The sequence below is a fragment of the Schistocerca serialis genome, chromosome 2 (assembly GCF_023864345.2).
Source record: "Schistocerca serialis cubense isolate TAMUIC-IGC-003099 chromosome 2, iqSchSeri2.2, whole genome shotgun sequence".
In the NCBI taxonomy this organism is placed as follows: Eukaryota; Metazoa; Arthropoda; class Insecta; order Orthoptera; family Acrididae; genus Schistocerca; species Schistocerca serialis.
Window position 1 is genome coordinate 349,425,845 of NC_064639.1, and position 17,909 is coordinate 349,443,753.

The window sequence follows — 17,909 nt, forward strand, 5'->3', positions numbered from 1 at the left end:
ATATTACAATTTGTCTTGTCAATTATTTATAACATACATAACATAAACACTTAAAAATAAAAGTAAATTACTCACCTATATTAAGCAAGGGGAGGCTGGAACTGCCTCCCTTCATAATTCAAGCATTTTTGACACCTGATTAGGAAACTGTTCATTGCATTCTACAATTCCCTCTGTGAGTGGCAGCAATTTCTTGACAAATGCTAGTTTTAAGTTCATGTAAATTGTGTGGATCTGATTTGTACACTTTCTCTTTTAAGCCCCCCCCCCCCCCCCCCTCACCATCCTTTCTGCTCAGAGATAAGAATTGCTGGGGCTTAAATGAGGGAAACGAGGAGGCCACATATTAGAGTTATCGCCATATTAAACATCAGTCATGAATTTCACGTGATGAGAATTGACTGTATGTGCTATCCTGCTGGAAGGTCATGAAAGCACATTCTCTTTCAGTTAATTCCCCAAAAAGGTTGCAAATTGTTTTCCCCTATCTATCACTTAATTGTTTCTTGAAAAATGGGGCCTGTTATTCTCTCACTGCTAATAGCGCACCACATTCCTATTTTTTTGATCATGCAGAAGTGCCTTGTGTATTACATTAAGCTTTTCAGAACTCTGATAATGGCTATTTTGTGAATTAACGTATCCACTTAGTTGGAACCATGATACATCTGAAAAGTAGATTTAAGTGAGGGTCAGTCTCTCCATCATGCATGCTATTCAAAATACATTCACAGAACTTCAACCTTTTTGCAGGGCTACCCTGTTTAAAGTTCTCGCACTGCAGTAATTTTATAGGGCTGTAACATCTGATCTTTGTAGCTGTTTGAATAGAGCCATAGGAAATTCACATTTGTTGAGAAAGATGTCAAACTGATTTTCTAGCCCTTTCTAGAGCATGCCCATGCTTATCCAGAATTTGTTCTGTGAGTACTGTACGTAGTTGTCTATGTTTCAGATAAGTAACACTTCCCTTTTTGTGAAATTTATTTATCAGTTGATGAATCATACTCTGATTAGGTGCTTGAATTACAGGAATTTTCTCTTGAAATAATCTCCTTACTGCACTCTGTGATTCTGCACACTTGTATGAATGATACATGAATACTCTTTGGTGAATAGAATAGTTGTATTTTGACATTTCACTTGAAACACTTTCACTTAATATACTGTACTGCATCACCTAACAAAAATCTGCTATCTTTGGAAACAAAGGCCTTTCAGCCGAGAAGAAATGTACTACCTATCAGTGCCACGGCAGGCTGGCAGCCAACGGAGCAACAAAATCCCCACCAGACAGTTGCATTAAGGATTAATCACTCTGTACTTATTAAACAAGAAACCATTCAGCCACTTCCTTATCCAGGTGTTTCATAGAATCTTAGCGTCTTTAGTAAACTTTTGTGATTCACACAATCAAATGTTTAGGATAAGTCATAGAGCTTAACTTCTTACACATTTTATTACTTATTCAGTGAATTTGTTAATAGCATCTCAGTAGAATGACCCTTTTGATTGCCAGACTATGATTGGCTGAATGTTTTATTATTGTACAGCTAGTGACAAATTTTGGAGAACATTACCTTCTTATCTCTTTGACTGCTGGTTAGATGCTGTCTTCCCTGCTGAGTTGTATGTACCTAATCTATCAAATAAGTGCCAAGTTCTGTGCATTGGAGCCACTGTCTGGTGCTGAGTTACCAAGTGGCAACCCTCATCTAGTGTTGAGTATTTCTGGGGTGCTAGCAGTAATTGGCATTATTTCTTGACTTAGGCCACTGTTTATATGAACAAAATATAGTGACTATAAACATTATTTAGAGCATTAATGTTTGACTTAGAAGCTTCTCTAAAAGTTTCGTACTTTTATGGTAAAACTGCAGAGGCATTGAAAATTGAATTTTTATTAATAATTACACATTTTTCAGCAGTTTCTTACATGATTTGACTACTGGGCTATGATGAAAGTGTTTTGCTGCTTCTTAGTCATTTCTCTTTCCATTGCTCCGTCCACACTACCTGATTGTAGTATTTGCTCTGCATGATCTACTAACTCAAGAAATGAATAAATATGTTAATAGTTACAAAGATAGTTTATGAACCACTTGTCATAGGCTACTCTTTGATGGAATTCTAATTATACTGTTTACTGTGTTTCATGTGAGAAGCATGTATCATCCTTTTCACAGCGTAGTTCAGTGTTTTTGTATGCAATACATCCTCTAAGCTTTACAGTGAATGAGATATACAGACTGCTTGTGATATATGCTCTAGCACATTGGGATTGATTGTCATCTACTGAAATAACTTCTTCGCTTCATCAGTGTTGAATGTGAGAGTTGTGATTGTTTCATGCATGATTTGTTCATTAGACTGTAGGAGAATGAGTGCTTATTATATCTGTCATCAGATCGGTTATTGGCAATCCAAGAAAATCTGCCAAACCCAAAAAGTTAAGGTATGTGAATAATTTTTGTTGATATGCAATTACTGGAAATGATGGCACCTTGTACATTTTGTTTAAATGGTGTAATGTATGCTGCATTTGCTGTTTTCCTTTATATTTTATGTACGAAATGTACAACAACTGAAACTGCCCATCTGTGAAGTTATTAGCACAGTAATTTATATGCCATGAAGGTTCAAAATCAGAAACTCTAAATGTCAAAATACTGTTTATGCACACTTCATATATTATCCATCTTTGAAGTTGATAAGGGCCTCAGGCCAGCATTTGCAAAGATTAGAAGCCAGTTTGTATTTAATTTTATCAAAAGAAAGCATCACTCAAGAGAACTAAAATTATGAGATAGAATTATTGGCCAAAACCTGTCTTCAGAAGAGGAAATTTTACATCTTGGAAAGTAAGCGCTGGCCAGAGCAATCATGTCTCATGATTTTGTATTTAGCTATGTTTCATAAATAATGGTTTGAGAAATGCCTCTATGTTGTCTCCCCAGCATAGTTGAAGAAATTAGTACTTTTTCTTTGCATTGTAAGTCAAGAAACAGAGTGAAGCATGTTATGGTAGGTTATGTGTTTTGATGGTGATTTTGAAAAGCTGCACACATATGCGTCAACACTCTTCTTGCCATGTTTCCTAAGAAAATCATTTGGAATTTGCATTCCAGTAGATGTTGGAAGATTTTCTGAGTAGAGAATTTTTCTCCACCATCTGATCTCTGTTTGTTTGCAAAAGTTCCTACAATTCTCTTACCAGAGATAGAAGAAACTCTGTTATTTTGGCTCTTTAACATCCAGTGGAGAGTGTGAGGAATTGAAACATACATATTCAGAATGTGAAAAATGAACTTTCTGTACCATTTCACAGTCCTATGTACCAGCTTAGTTTAATAGCTTATCAGTATAATAAATTGCCCTATGATAAAGTTTTAATCAGCAAACAGTGGGGCTGGTCTTTTCCATCTCAGTATGTGTATGGCACTGCAGGTTGTGGACGTGCACTTTCTCTTCCGCTGTGAGATTGTCAAGCAGTGTATCTATGGACATAAATTGGCCTCATCCTCAACTCAGTTTCTTGTTTGGTTTTTGATATGTTGCATCTGGTCCTGCGAGTAGAACCACATGGAGTGATTTCATGGCTGTGAATTCGTGGAAAGATGAATGTCATTTGTATCGAATAAATTGTTTACACTATAACAACTAAAGTAGACTTTTGTTAGTGAAAAGCTTTTAAAGTTGGTAATATTATATATGACGGTAGTATCTTTTCCCGAAAGGGCAGTTACCGTGGATGACCATGCAGTTTTGCTAGAAATGAAATGATAATTAAATGGACACCCTAGCTGCAAACAGGCATTGATATACTTCATTGCGAACGCACACGCTATGCCCGAACTTGTACGGGACTTGGTAGATTAATCTGCCACGAGTAATGTGTATGATGGGCAAACATCTATTAGGCGCACTATGAATGTAGTGGTGTGGACATGTTGGGAATGTGGATCTCACGGGGAGCGTGCAAGGGATAAGTCCCTGCAGACGCACTATCCTCTGTGCCCACGGTGGCTCAGATGGATAGAGCGTCTGCCATGTAAGCAGGAGATCCCGGGTTTGAGTCCCGGTCAGGGCACACATTTTCAACATGTCCCCAATGAAGTATATCAACGCCTGTTTGCAGCTAGGGTGTCCATTTAATTATCATTTCATTTCTAGCAAAGCTGCATGGTCATCCACAGTAATTGCCTTTTCGGGAACAGATACTACCGTCATATACAGTTAAAATATGGCTTCCCGCCCATTGACCCTCTTGTGCGAACGCACACGCTATGCCCGAACTCGTACGGGACTTGGTAGATTAATCTGCCACGAGTAATGAGTATGATGGGCAAACATCTACTAGGCGCACTACGAATGTAGTGGTGTGGATATGTTGGGAATGTGGATCTCACGGGGAGCATGCAAGGGATAAGTCCCTGCAGACGCGCTATCCTCTGTGCCCACGGTGGCTCAGATGGATAGAGCGTCTGCCATGTAAGCAGGAGATCCCGGGTTCGAGTCTCGGTCGGGGCACACATTTTCAACATGTCCCCAATGAAGTATATCAACGCCTGTTTGCAGCTAGGGTGTCCATTTAATTATCATTTCGTTGGTAAGATTCACTGCGTGGCACCTTATGATCCTTATTGACAGTGATCCTTATTTTGAATGAACTTTCTGTTCATGTATTGGCAAAGTTGTCACTTATGTGAGGCTATCTCAACAGTAACTCTAAATGCAGATGAAACTTAATTTCATATAAAATAGGACTGCTTAACCTTCCACTGGTTGTGCCAGTATCTATCACATGAGAGGTCACGCATAACACAAAGTACAATATGTTGTTGAGCTTGAAGTACTGCTTTCAATTTAAATTAAATGTATTAATTAACATATGTTAATCATTTTGTGTTAAAAGCAGAATGGTCTCTTGGTATCTATTTGTATTACTTTTGTTATGCTATAAAAAGAATTTTAATCAAGAAACTTTTGTTGCTCTTTGTATTACAACTGAATTTAATTATTTACAGTTATAAATTGTTGTTATTGACAATTATTGCAGACAGTTTATTTGAAGAGTGAGTTTTACATACAATGTGACCACACATACTACAAGTCATTGTTGGAAAGCTGTTTTTCGACCTCCCACAAAGGGTGCATGTCCCACACATTTTTGTCGTTGGAGGGCTCGATGAAGCCGAATTTGAGGCTTGTGGATATTGGAGTTGAAGAAATGCTTTGAGGTCTGTTGGGAGGCAGATAATTGTTCAATCATTAATTCAAGGGACAACATATTAAAAAAAAATCTATGTAAAACTTGTCATTTATTCTCTTTCAGCATTACATACGTCACCTGGCTATTCACTCCAGCTAATTTGCAAGGCAAAACAAATTAATGAGGGTCACCCTCTTGTTGTATGTGCCACATAATTTTTCCAGCATGTCCACTCCATTATTGGTCCTATTACACTCCAGAATAATGCCTAGTTTACACTTTCTAGGTCTATTTCTCCATGACCATGCATTGTAGACATTAGAATAATTACTATACTTATCTTGGTCACATAAAACACAGGAGTTTGGTCTGTTCCGTAACCAAATATTAAAGAATCTAACCTCTTGTCTTCTAGAGCAGTGATGCCTTTGTTTTTTCTTATATTTCCTAAAAGTGTAATACTTCTTTTATAATGTACATGATCACCAATTATCAGTTGATATATTTCTATTTGTATTAACTACTCCTCAACAAAATGCTTTACAACTTCTTCTGGTGAATTTGAAACATAGCATGAGCCTAGTATTTGTTTACCAAGATAATATAATTAATAAAGATATTATTAATATAAGTGCAGTGGAATCCTACCTCCAAATTTCCACATTAAAATTTCTTTACATCTGCCATTGCATACATTTTGATGCATATTTGACAGATTTTGATGGCATATATTGAATCCGTGAACAGTGTCCATGAATTGGATGCATTTCATCAACTGTAACAAATTCACTCATGCTGCAAGATTTTCTTGTTTTTTGAACAAAGCTGTCAAAAATATCTTTATGTCTTACAGCAGCAAGTTTATCAAGCTTCCTTCTTGAAACTTCCTGGAAGATTAAAACTGTTTGTTTGACCGAGGCTTGAACTCGGGACCTTTCCTTTGGCGGGCAAGTGCTCTACCTTATTAATCTGCCTGGAAGCTTTATATCAGCGCACAGTTTGCTGCAGAATGAAAATTTCGTTCTGAAGCTTCCTTCTTTCCTGCCGGGATGTGCTGACATCAAATTGAAGACTCCTCCAACTTACTTGATACCTGCGAGAACTCAAATCCACTCTCAAAAGTGTCAGTCCTGTCAAATTCTTCACCCACAACTCTTTGACATTAACAATTCATCCCTTTTTTCAAGTTGACATGAATAAGAATAGTTCTTCTCTAGTTCAATCAGAGGAATCTCAGGGCCACTCACACATTGGACGTAATTTTTCAATTTTTGAATGAGTGTTTCTTAGAATTCCATCAATCCTGTTTACATCAAAAATTTTCAAAAATACGTCAATTGGTAATACAGTAAAATTTTTCCTGTATTTTTTTCCATAATTTTTGAAAATTTCAGTAAACATGATTTGCTCCGTTTTGTAGCTACTTTTTTCCCAACATAAAAATCTTCAGTTTTTGTTTTATCTGCATCCTCTCCACTGTTACCCTCTACTTCAGTTTCAGAATCGTGGTCAGCATTTGGTATTTGTTCCTCAATCAAGATGGAATCGCTTTCTTCAGTATTTTAAGTTGATTATTATTGAGCTGTTTTTTCATTCTCTTCTTCTAATTTTTACCAAATTCTAGGAATATCTTCAAGTTTTACTGGACTCCACATAATAAAAACATTCAAAATTTGTACTATTCTACTCAATAAGATTAACAATAAGAGAAACATAAAAAGAATTGTATTTATGTCCTGTAAAAAACAACTTTATGGAAAATAAACATGACTGAAAACAATCAGAAAAAGAGCGATTGCACATTGTATTCTGTACAACAGCCAGGCGTATATTAAATAAATCGCTTATGGGCATAAAAGGAGCCACAATAAAGTGGTGAGGAGGGGCAGGCAGCATGTAAGAGTACTGTCATGATGAAGAGTTGGCGCAAATTTTCTGAGAAGCTGATGAGAAGTGATAGGCAATTAAAAACTGCCTGTTTTTGTGCAAAATACAACAGCATGACTGGTGGAGGGTTTAAAAATACAACTCTGACCAGTGATGGTTACTTTTTGCCCTAGCCATGAGAAGGAAAATACAAAAGAAACAATAAGTTGTTTTTAAGTACTGTATCGTTACAGTACTTAGCTTCAGAAAGTGAAATGTTTAGTAATGCCTACAGACTCACATAAAAGTAAAAGTGATGACATTGTCCTAATTTTTAGAACTATTAATTCCTTCTTAGGGGATGTAAGAGGGATAGAGTGAGGTTACTACAGGATGAGAGGGGGGCACCTGACAAAAGTAGCTAAAAATGAGGAGGTAGGCATCAAATGATGAAAAATGTGACAGGCAAGTACTGCAGATAACACACAGAAAGAACAAAAGGTGATGGCACAAATGCTCCCCCCCCTCCCCCCCTGATCGTTTCACCTTTGTACAAGTAGGTTGCTATTATCCTGCCTTTCTCTTTAAACCTTCCCTCCTCCATACCATCTTTGCGTGTGTGTATTAGAAGCATTAAATATTTCACCTCCTTTAACTAAGTACTAGCCAGTAATTCTGTGTCATATTTATTAATTTTCTCGATATACTTTCCTTTGATATACTTAACCTGTATTTTTGAGCTTTAATAACCAAGAATTCAGTGATTCTTGCTTGTTGGCCATGGTAGGTGGATAAATAGATTGGTTTCTTCCTCTACAGATATCATCTGGTCTAGTATTAGGAATATCATAAAATATGACTATTGTCTGCCTACTATATGTGGTGGTGAGATCATAAAAATGCTTGCTTAAATGAAGAAAAATGACTTTTTCTTAATGAAATGTGTTGCTAAAACATGCTCCTTTCTCCAGCGTTTCACCATCTCTTTCAGATTCTTTGTATTTTCATGATTAATCAGTGACATCTGTTGTAGGATGAATGAGTGGTTTGCTACACCTTCTGAAGTATACGGTTCAGAACTTCTGCATTGAGTTTCCGGGAAAGAGTCAAAACCGTTTTCAGTATCGAAAAATCTGACATACTGTCAAATCTACTATCTCTAGAATTTTTTGTTCTCAATGAATAGATAACTGTATTGTTTTCTTGATAAAATGAAATGAGCTTTGCCTTTGTAGATAAGCATAACGAATAGAATAATACCCACAAGCCAGTATGACTAAACTCCAGAAACGTAAAGAGAAGTTAAAAATATCAACAGGATATTTCCCCTCCAAATAGCAAACATTGGCAAATATTTCAACTAAATAACTTAAACTTTGAAGATCTTTGGGTGAAGGGGATAGAAGTACAGCTATGTCTTAAGATGTCCAAAGCAGTCAAAGGGTTAAAATTTCAGGAAAATGGTGGAAGGAAACTGCTCAGTAATTTTTATACTCACCATTATATGAAAGAGGTCTAATAATGGCTTCTTCTTCTTTTTCCGGTACAGGAAATTACACTGAATTAATGTGTGTCCCATAGAAGACGAGTTACAGTAAGGTCATAACTTTTTACTGTCTTATGGGAAATATTATTATCAGCCCCATATTAATCGCACAGAATTTTCTGCGTATTACTGTTTCTGTGTACACCTTGGCTCTGTCTTCTGAAATGTTTGCAGCAAGTTTTCTCACTTATTTTAATGGTAATTGTTAAAAATCTATCTAAAGTCTTATATATTGCTTCCATTTTGTTTCATAGAAATAATGATATCTCCTATGACTTATTTCCCTATTTAACTGTTAATGACGCTCCATATTAATTTGATTTTACTATATGAGCTCCTAGTGTCAAATAAGATGTGTAAATTGTTACATTTTCCAACTTTTCAAAATATATTATGTTAATGTTGATGCTTTAAGTGATCTGAGGTTTCCCTGAGGATTTCAGAGTGCTGTTTTCAAAGTAGTGCATAGACTATTAACAAATATGATGAATTAGTACCCTGCATTGTCATCATTGTACACTTCTCCTTAGAAGCTTTTGTTAATTATGGCATTTTCATTGATTTTATTTAATTTCTCTGTCAGCATCTGGAAATAGTTAATTCAAGCTGCGTATCTCAGTTTTTATATAGCTTCAGTTCAGCATCTGTAATGTTTTTATTTGTTATGAATGTTTGAAGAGTCATAAATAATTACGGATTGTTGGTCTTATTATTACTGACAAGGGAAACTCCCAAATGCACCCCCCTCAGATTTAGTGGTAAGATGGTCCATTGGATAACCCATCAAAAACTGAATGTAGATCAAGCATGAAAACAGGAAAAACTGTGAAAAAAGAAGCTAAATAGAAACGGTGAACAGTTCACGCTCAAGATGTGCAACATTAAGCAAATTTGAATAGCCATGGCGTTGTGTTTATGTTGTCAGTGTTGGACTGCAAAGAGGGAGACCCCTGTTCAAATCTCCCTTGTGCCCTCTTTTTTTCTCTTTTTCTTTTTTCCATAAAATGATGAACTGTCCATCTGGTCATTGACGTGTCTGTTTGCTGTATTCAGTTTTGTGTCTGTGTTGTGGTGTGATGTCCATTTGCAACGTGAGGTGTAAGGAAGGGACCTCCGGACGTATGTACCTCCTATTTGTTCACATACTATTACTCTTGCATTCTGTTTTGGAGGTTTTGAGTCTTGAATTCCTTTGTTGTAACATAATTCATATCTGTTCATTTGTTGCTTTCATTTCTGTGAGAGGCCTATGCGGCATCTTGCCTGCTCTCACAGTTCAGCACATTTACTTGCGACAGTAATATATTCTTACCATATGACTCATATTCTGTAACCAGTTATTAGTATGACAGTTGCCAAGACTACAGGAGGAGAACAGACACATTGTCAATGACTGGATGGGCAGTTCATAATTTTGTGGGGGGAGGGGTGGGGGGGTACGAGTGAGTTGTGAACACGGATCTCCACTTTGCATTCCAGCCCTGTGATCACACAAACACAACACCATGGTTCTCGCAGTTCACTTGAAGTTATACATCTTGAGCTTGGGCTGTTCACTGTTTCTATTTTTTTCTTCTTTTCTCACAGTTCAGTACATCTTTTTCTTGCATTCATGCCTGATCTGTGTTCAGTTTTTGACGGGGCTATTTACCACTAAATCTGAGGGGGGTATGATGGGGAGTTTCCCTTGTGAGTGGAAAGCGAGATTATTTGGAAAACAGAGTTTACAAATTGCAAGACCTTTTTTATTTTTTCTCCAAAATCTACATATTTGGTCTTAGATTGTCATTAGGGCACATATGGTATTTATTATTATTTAATTCTTGAAGAAGTAATAATTGTGCTTATAAGCCTGCGATGCTAGTGCTGATTTAGAGAGCCAGTTAGCATATTAACATAATTATTTTATCTGAGTTGCTTAGATAAAGGATTCTCAAACAAAACTTTACAATATTTTAAAGCAATGGAGGATAAATACTTAGTACATTTAAGGTGTACATCATCTTACATCTGGTTTATAGCCTAGCACTTTTTTAATGGGTTCAGCTGAAATTTAAAAAAGGAAACTGCAATATAAAGTCGTATTCGTCAGTTTGCATTATGGGACACAGGGAATGAGAGAAGAAATTTTAGTTACCAAAAGATAAAGTAATGCAGTTGTTTACATATGACCATATTTTGTGAATAACATTCATGTTACTGCTAGTAATGTCATAAGTACTTCAAACTGCTGGCTTCATACATTCCTGTAAAAGGAAAAGTATTCTTCAGCAGCAGCTGACTGTTACTCATTTGCTCTTTTATCTGTGTCTTGCAATGGCATTTCTAATATATGTTGAGTGTGGTTTTTTTTTTCTTTTTCTTGCAGTGCACCAGCTGTCCCACTAAGCCAGCCAGTAGTTACGACAATGCCTATTCCAGCTGTCATGGACAGAAAGCCCATTGAAGCTGCAGCTCCTAGTTTCCCTGCCACTGATCCTGTCACTAAAGCTGTTATGGATAACATTATGGGCAAATTGCCAACAAAAAAACAAGTAAGCAGAGACTAGTGTGTAAGAAGATAGGACAAGTAGGATATTCATTGTGAGAAATTGTCTTTTAACACCGTTTAGATTAATCTCTACTTTGTATTTACTGGTGAGCATTTTCCAGTTATAACAACTACTGGCTGTTTGTTCAACAGTTTTTGTCTGAGTGTACTTGCTTGGATCTGTTACTGTGTGCAGAAAATGAGTATCTTTAATACATTTCCATAATTTCAGTTTTTTGTCATCATGAATCACAAAAATCAATTTGCAGTGTCTAAATTACTCAGTGTTGGCTGCAGTCACGTTCTGTAAGAGGGGGATTCATTCGATGCCAACTTAGATATGTATGTGTGTCTTACACAGTTGCCACAACATGCAACAAGAATATAAATTCTAAATTATATGTATAATATGTTGATTTTTCTTGTTATCTTATATCAGTGAAATAGTTCATGTAATGAATGCTCTCTGTTTCATAGTTGTCTGCATACAAAATAATACAATATGTTCTTTTGTGTCATGCAGTTCATCTTGCAAAGCACATATCAGTAATAATAATAATAATAGTAATAATAAAAGTTTTTGTCTCATAGATTAGTAGGGCTTAGAAAAAAATGTAAGTTTTATTTGTATTTTTTAAAATGCAAATGATGCACATTTATATTTTTTGCACTTGAGAATATTTCTATTAGGAGATATTCAGCCCTTATTAAAGTTTCTGTAATGAAATGAACATACCTCACGTTGACAAATATTATTTAATGATTATTTTGCATCCCGTAAATAGGGGTTAGTGGAGAGTCATTAATTTTGTAGAGTATTATCTCGTTACTACATTTGTTTAAGTGAAAGGCCAATAATTTATGCAAACTTAATTGTAATATGGCCAAACTCTCTTGCTGTAACAAACTTGTTTTTGACGGAATGTCAGTCATTGAGAAAGAAAAAAAAAGATGTGAGAATATTGCCCAAAAGACTGGTAACAGGGTTTTCAGTACCAATACTGCTGATAGCGAAAATCTTACAACCTTGTATGAACTATATCATTATTTATTTGTTTTTAATATTTTTTTCTTTTTGGTGGCTGTTTTCTGTATATTATAATTAAGGCAAAGTATGTAATAGATGGGAATATGTGTGATTGACTGAAGAGTGAACAAATAAAAATAGCTGATGCAGCCACTTAGGAGCACATTACAATACTACTCTTAAATCTTGAGTAGTAGTTTCAGACAACTCACAAAGTGAAATTTTCACTCCGCAGCTGAGTGTGCACTGATACCAAATTTCCTGGCTGATTAAAACAGTGTGTCGGACCGAGACTCCCATTCACGACATTTGTGTATTGCGGACAAGTGCTCTACCGACTGAGCTTCATTTGCTTAGTGAATCCTTTATCCTTTGCAGCAAGACGTTGCGAGGCACTGAAGTTACTACAGAGAACGCGCGAGTGTTATGAGCAGGAGAAAGAATACCCAAGTACTAATGAACAGCCATCAGTTCCTGCCAATAAAGTTGTGGTATGGACATCAAAAGTTCTTGGAGTTAGTGCAAGAACCGTAGTAAGCGAGGGAGTGTTACTGCAGAAGTTGAAAAATGTAGTGTGAGCCCTAACAATTCGAAGCCGTCTGGATCAGATAATGTATTTTTCGTGAAAGAAGAAAAAGCAGCCTCACCCTATCACTGAATTGGACTTTTTAAAGACTGGTCCAATTCACAGGCATATTTATGCTTACTAGAGCAGTATCCTACAACATAAAAGTTACTAGTGCTGTTAAAAGAAAGTGAACTTTTCAGGGACGGGAAAAAGTTACTAAAAATTGTGCTGAAAATTACGGACTTCCATTACAAAGTGCTAAACGAATGCAAAGTCCTGCTAGAAAATGTACATTTGTTGTGGCTCATGATTTGTGTTTGTGATGATGATTGTGAAGCTGAGTTTGGTGCTGATTCCGACTACAGTAACGATGGGGAGATGGGTGGAATTGCACCATTGTGTGAAAAGCTACGAATATTAGTTATTTATTGCATCATCATCATTATGAGACGTAGAGTGGAAAGTTGCAATTTTGGTTGTTACTTATTTGTAAACTGTGTACCATATTGTTTTCAAGATATCAGTCATCATCAAATACTTCTTTTCTGTATTTCTTTGCTCTATTATCAAAAGTGTGTGCTTTGTTATGATTATATATACATTATTATGCAGTTGTTTATTTGCTGTTATTGTGGTAGCAATCCGAAAATGAATTCTTATATATATATTGTTATTGCTCAATAACTTGCATTTATGAGATCAAAATGAAAACAATATTGTTTGCTATGTGTGTAGAGGCTGCTGTGGCAACATCGCTATTGCAGTGTAGCCAGCATAACTTGGCATAATGTGAACTGTCAAGTGCAATGTTTCACCGATGCAGGTGTAATTGAGTAATAGTCATAGTAAAGAAAAATGAGGAAAGGCAGCCATTCACCTATTGCTGATCTGTCCCTCTCTGTAACAAAGAGAACAGGGACTGAATTAGTTCTTGAGCTACTAGTCTTTTTCTGTTGTATATACACACAACCACACAGACTACCAGACACAGTCACATTGCACTCAAGCAGCAATCAGTGTTTATCAGTGGTTGTTCAGGTTGATTAGAGTTGGTTAAGTGGAAAGGCAATAGAGAGGTAGCAAGATCTGTGGGGGAAGGAGTTGGTGAGGAGACAGTGGGAGGCATTTTAGAGGGTGGGGCAGATTGGTGTCAACAGAAATAATAAAATGCGGAATTGAAAGTTGATCATTTCAAAACTGAGAGAGCAGGAGGAAGGAGAAGGGAGAGTCCAGGAGATGAAGGAAATTGTTGAAAAATGACAGGAAAGGTAAAGAGCGGATGCAGATAAGGGTGTGGGAACAGGACATGTACTTCAAAGGCACTAATACTTGGGCAGGGGGGGGGGGGGGGGGGTGTTAGTGCTGTGTGCACTGAAGGATCTATTGAAGTCGATGGTTTTGTTATGTACAATATTTCAGCAACTAGGTTGTCAAGTTTGTGATTAGTGGCAGTGTAGTGTTGTTTACAGCCGGTTCTAGAAGGTGCAAAGGAGGAAACTATGCAGCTGTACCTTTGAAGATACCAGTGGAAGACATTGTTGCTAATATTAAAATTGGAATTAGTTTTTTACCTAAACCAGTAGCAGATGTAATATACATGGAAACAGCTAGGATGCATCTTGGGAGCAAGCCACATTACAGTAACTTACCTAAAGGTGAGATGAAAGCTTTCTTGAGATTTAAATTCTGACAAAGACATTCTAATTCTTCCAGCAGATATGGGCAGTGGTACTGTGGTAATGATAAAAGAAGAGTGCTGCAGTAAAATTCACAACACATTGGAATCAGGAAGGTACAGAAATTAATGCAGATCACACAACTTCTATTCTTAGGGTAATGAATAAGCTAATAAGAACCCCCTCATTTTCTCCCTTTGTCAAGAGGGAGTCATCAAATCAGAAGAGTGACCACCAAGATTGTATAGTTTACCAAAAATTCACAAAGCTGGTGTTCCGTTAAATCCTGTTGTTAGCACTATTGATTGCCCGCCAAATATATGTAATTGCCAAACACTTCTACAGTCGTTTATAAGATGAACTGACACTTACGTTAAAGACTCTGCTCATTTTATGGAGAAATTAAAATCCTTTATGCTGAATCTGAATGTTGATACGGCCAGTTTTGGTATTGTATCACTATTTGGTATGGTTTCTCCTAATGAGATTACGTCATAAATGGAAAGCAATTTTTCAAACGATATCCCAGAGCTCTCTGAACGCTGTCTCTCATCAGCTTAATTTCAGTGGTACGATAGATTATATGAAGCAACAGATGGTGTGGCTATGGGTAACATACTCAGTGCAGATGTACTGATTTTTTATATGGAAAAGTTTGAAGAAGCAGCCCATCAGATGGGATATTAATTGTAATATACAGGTGTTTCAAAAAGGACTTAACAACTTCAAAAATTCATGTAAATTTATTGAAAGAAGATACAAGGCTGGGTTTAGTGTTATTTTGTAGGGAAACACATCAAGTTGTTTTTTTACCTTAAACTAAGGATGTTGTATGTTGTTGGTTATGCTACACACATCCCATCGGAAGTCAATTTCTTCCCAAACTTGCTGTTGCATTGCAGGTGTAACTTACTCTGTGGTGGCATAAATTCTTGCTCTAAGTTCATGCAGAGAAGCCACACAGGAGGTACAAACACAATATCCTTGATGACTCACCAGAAAAAAAAAATCAAGTGGTGTCAGGTCTGGGGAACATGGGGGCCATGCAATTGGCACATCATGGCCAATCCATTGACCTGGAATGTGATCACTGAGAAAATCCCGGACATCAGCCAGGTAGTAGGGTGGTGCACGATCTCACATGAAGTAAACATTTTGTTCTTGGTCATCCTCATCGGTCTCTGGTATCAAAAATTGTTGTAACATATGCAGGTACACTATCCCGTTGATGGATGACCTGATGATTTCCCACGTTTTACAGAGCACCCTGTTTCTACAAAAAATTTATGCTACTCATAAACTGTAGATCCTACTAGGAGGATCTTTAGCCTACTGGATAAGGAAATTACACTGAAACTGTTGTCACTGACTTGTTCTTCAAACCAAAACCCAGCTAGCATGCTCAGGTTCAATGAAGGCAGCCTTGTAGGTACTAGGAATTAATTTATATGAATTTTCAAAGTTGTAAAGTCCTTTTTGAAACACCCTGTAGAGTTCACAATGAAGAAAGAGAAAGCTCAGATTTCATTTTTAGATGTACAGATATGTAGCAACAGTGACAGTACTTTAGAGCACAAAGTCTCTGCAGAAAACCCATTCACACGGATAGGTATCTATAGAATAATTCCAGTCACCATCCCAAATAGAAAAAGGAAGAGATCAAAAAAATTTGTGGACCAGGCTAAAACAATCTATGTACTTGGAGGACAAGTTCGATCATTTAAGAACTTCCTTTGAAAGAAATTTCTACGCTGACAGAGACGTACTACTATACCCTAAAAGATCTGAACCTTGTAATGAAAAGGAAATGTGTGAAGGGAATATGTACATAGAGTGTACATAGTAAACTACAAAAAAGAAACGTTTAACACCCTTCTTAAGAAAGGCAAGAGTAGTTGTCACTTGGACATCGCGGATAAATCGGTAATAGCAGGCTGTGGACTGGGACCAGGGAATCGCCTAATTTGCTTATTTGTTACTATGGTTTTAGTTTCATTCCCATAAAAAACATTGCACATTAGTGCAGCACAGCTGGTATATGATGTGGATTCTTTCACATGTGGCACTTCCTTCTGTAAGATAGAATATGTCTATGACTGGGCTGTGGTAGGAGATGGTCTGTGGGTATAAAGGGTGAGCCTTGCATCAGGTATACAGGATGAGCCTTCCATCTTAGGTCATCCACAGGAAAATGATGTATGTGGAGCAGAATTGGGAACAAGATCGATATAGAACTATCTTTGGATATTGCTTAGATTTGGTGATGAGGACTGTAGACAGATGTCCCTCTTGTCAAGGCACAGTGAGATGTAGTTGAAGCGCTGGCAAAGAATGTGCATGAGTTTTTGAAAGCCTAGGATGTATTGGATGATTGTGACATACTGTATGTAAATGGTCACAATGATGTGGGTTTGTGGATGTTGCCAAGAGGGGTAGCGTAGTGGTTTGCACACTGGAAGTGCATTCAGGACGACGACGGTTTAAACCTGCATCTGACCATCTGGATTTCGATTTTCCCTGATTTCCCTCAATCGATTAAGACAAATGCCTGGATAGTTCCATCAGAAGGACACGGCTGCTTTCCTTCTCCATCCTTCCCTAATCTGAGCTCGCTCTCTGTCTCCAATGACCTCACTGTCAATGGGACGTCAAACACTATTCTCCTTGTCCTCCTCCTCCGTGGGTGCTGCAGGAAGAGATGACTGGGGATATCTATTGCTTGACTGGCTGGGCAGGATATTTTCTGTCTATTAAGGCTCAGGCAAATATCCTTGGTTGCAAAGTTCGTAGGGTACAAATATTTTTAATGTTGAATGGACCCAAATAATCTAAAATTTTTCTAAATACATCTGAGAGGTACAAAAAGAAAGAGCAGATGCTGCCTTGAAAAGCGTCCAGATCATGATTTTGTAGAGAATGAATCTAAGCCATACAAGGGAGCTTTAAGTGTTAAGTGGATGAGAAAGATTTGTTTAAGTGCCCAGTAAACAGATTAGCACAGGGTAATGCCATGTGGACACTCATAGCTTTTCCACAGTTTTGTGCTTTGATTTAGCCACAGAGCTCAGAAACAGGTTCATCAAAATATTTAGGAAGAAAGTTTTGGGTTTGGTGTATCAGGAGGGCTCTGGGAAAGGCTATATTCCTTGGCAACCAGACCGTGCTTATGGAGGTTCGATGTGAGTGCACAGTGATGTGGCTTCCATGATGATCAGTAAGCTGTCTGTTTGTAATGGGAGAGGAACACTGGTCAGATGAAGGAGAAAAATTAATGTTTTGGATGTAGGATTTGAGACTACATGTAATTGGTTGAAGTTGTTGGGCTGTGAAGGTAGAGGATTTGTCAGAGAGAGAATTGAAGAGCTGCCAGGAGCCATCTTGGACTCCTGTGATAGGTTCGAAATACTAAGGTTTGTAAGAAAAGCTGAGTTGTATGGATGCTGGAGGAGATCCTCAGAAACTTAATCACTGTTATTTATAACAG

At 37.2% G+C, this 17,909-nt stretch overlaps 1 protein-coding gene across 6 annotated transcripts in view; it reads left to right on the plus strand.

Moving 5' to 3' along the window:
* Window positions 1-17,909, plus strand: part of LOC126457154 (zinc finger protein 385B-like) — a 135,514-nt gene that overhangs the window by 47,132 nt on the left and 70,473 nt on the right. For all 6 annotated transcript variants that reach the window (XM_050093231.1, XM_050093229.1, XM_050093226.1 and 3 more), the window contains one exon: window positions 10,993-11,158. In XM_050093231.1, the coding sequence (XP_049949188.1) occupies window positions 10,993-11,158 (166 nt within the window). The remainder of the gene's footprint in view (window positions 1-10,992; window positions 11,159-17,909) is intronic.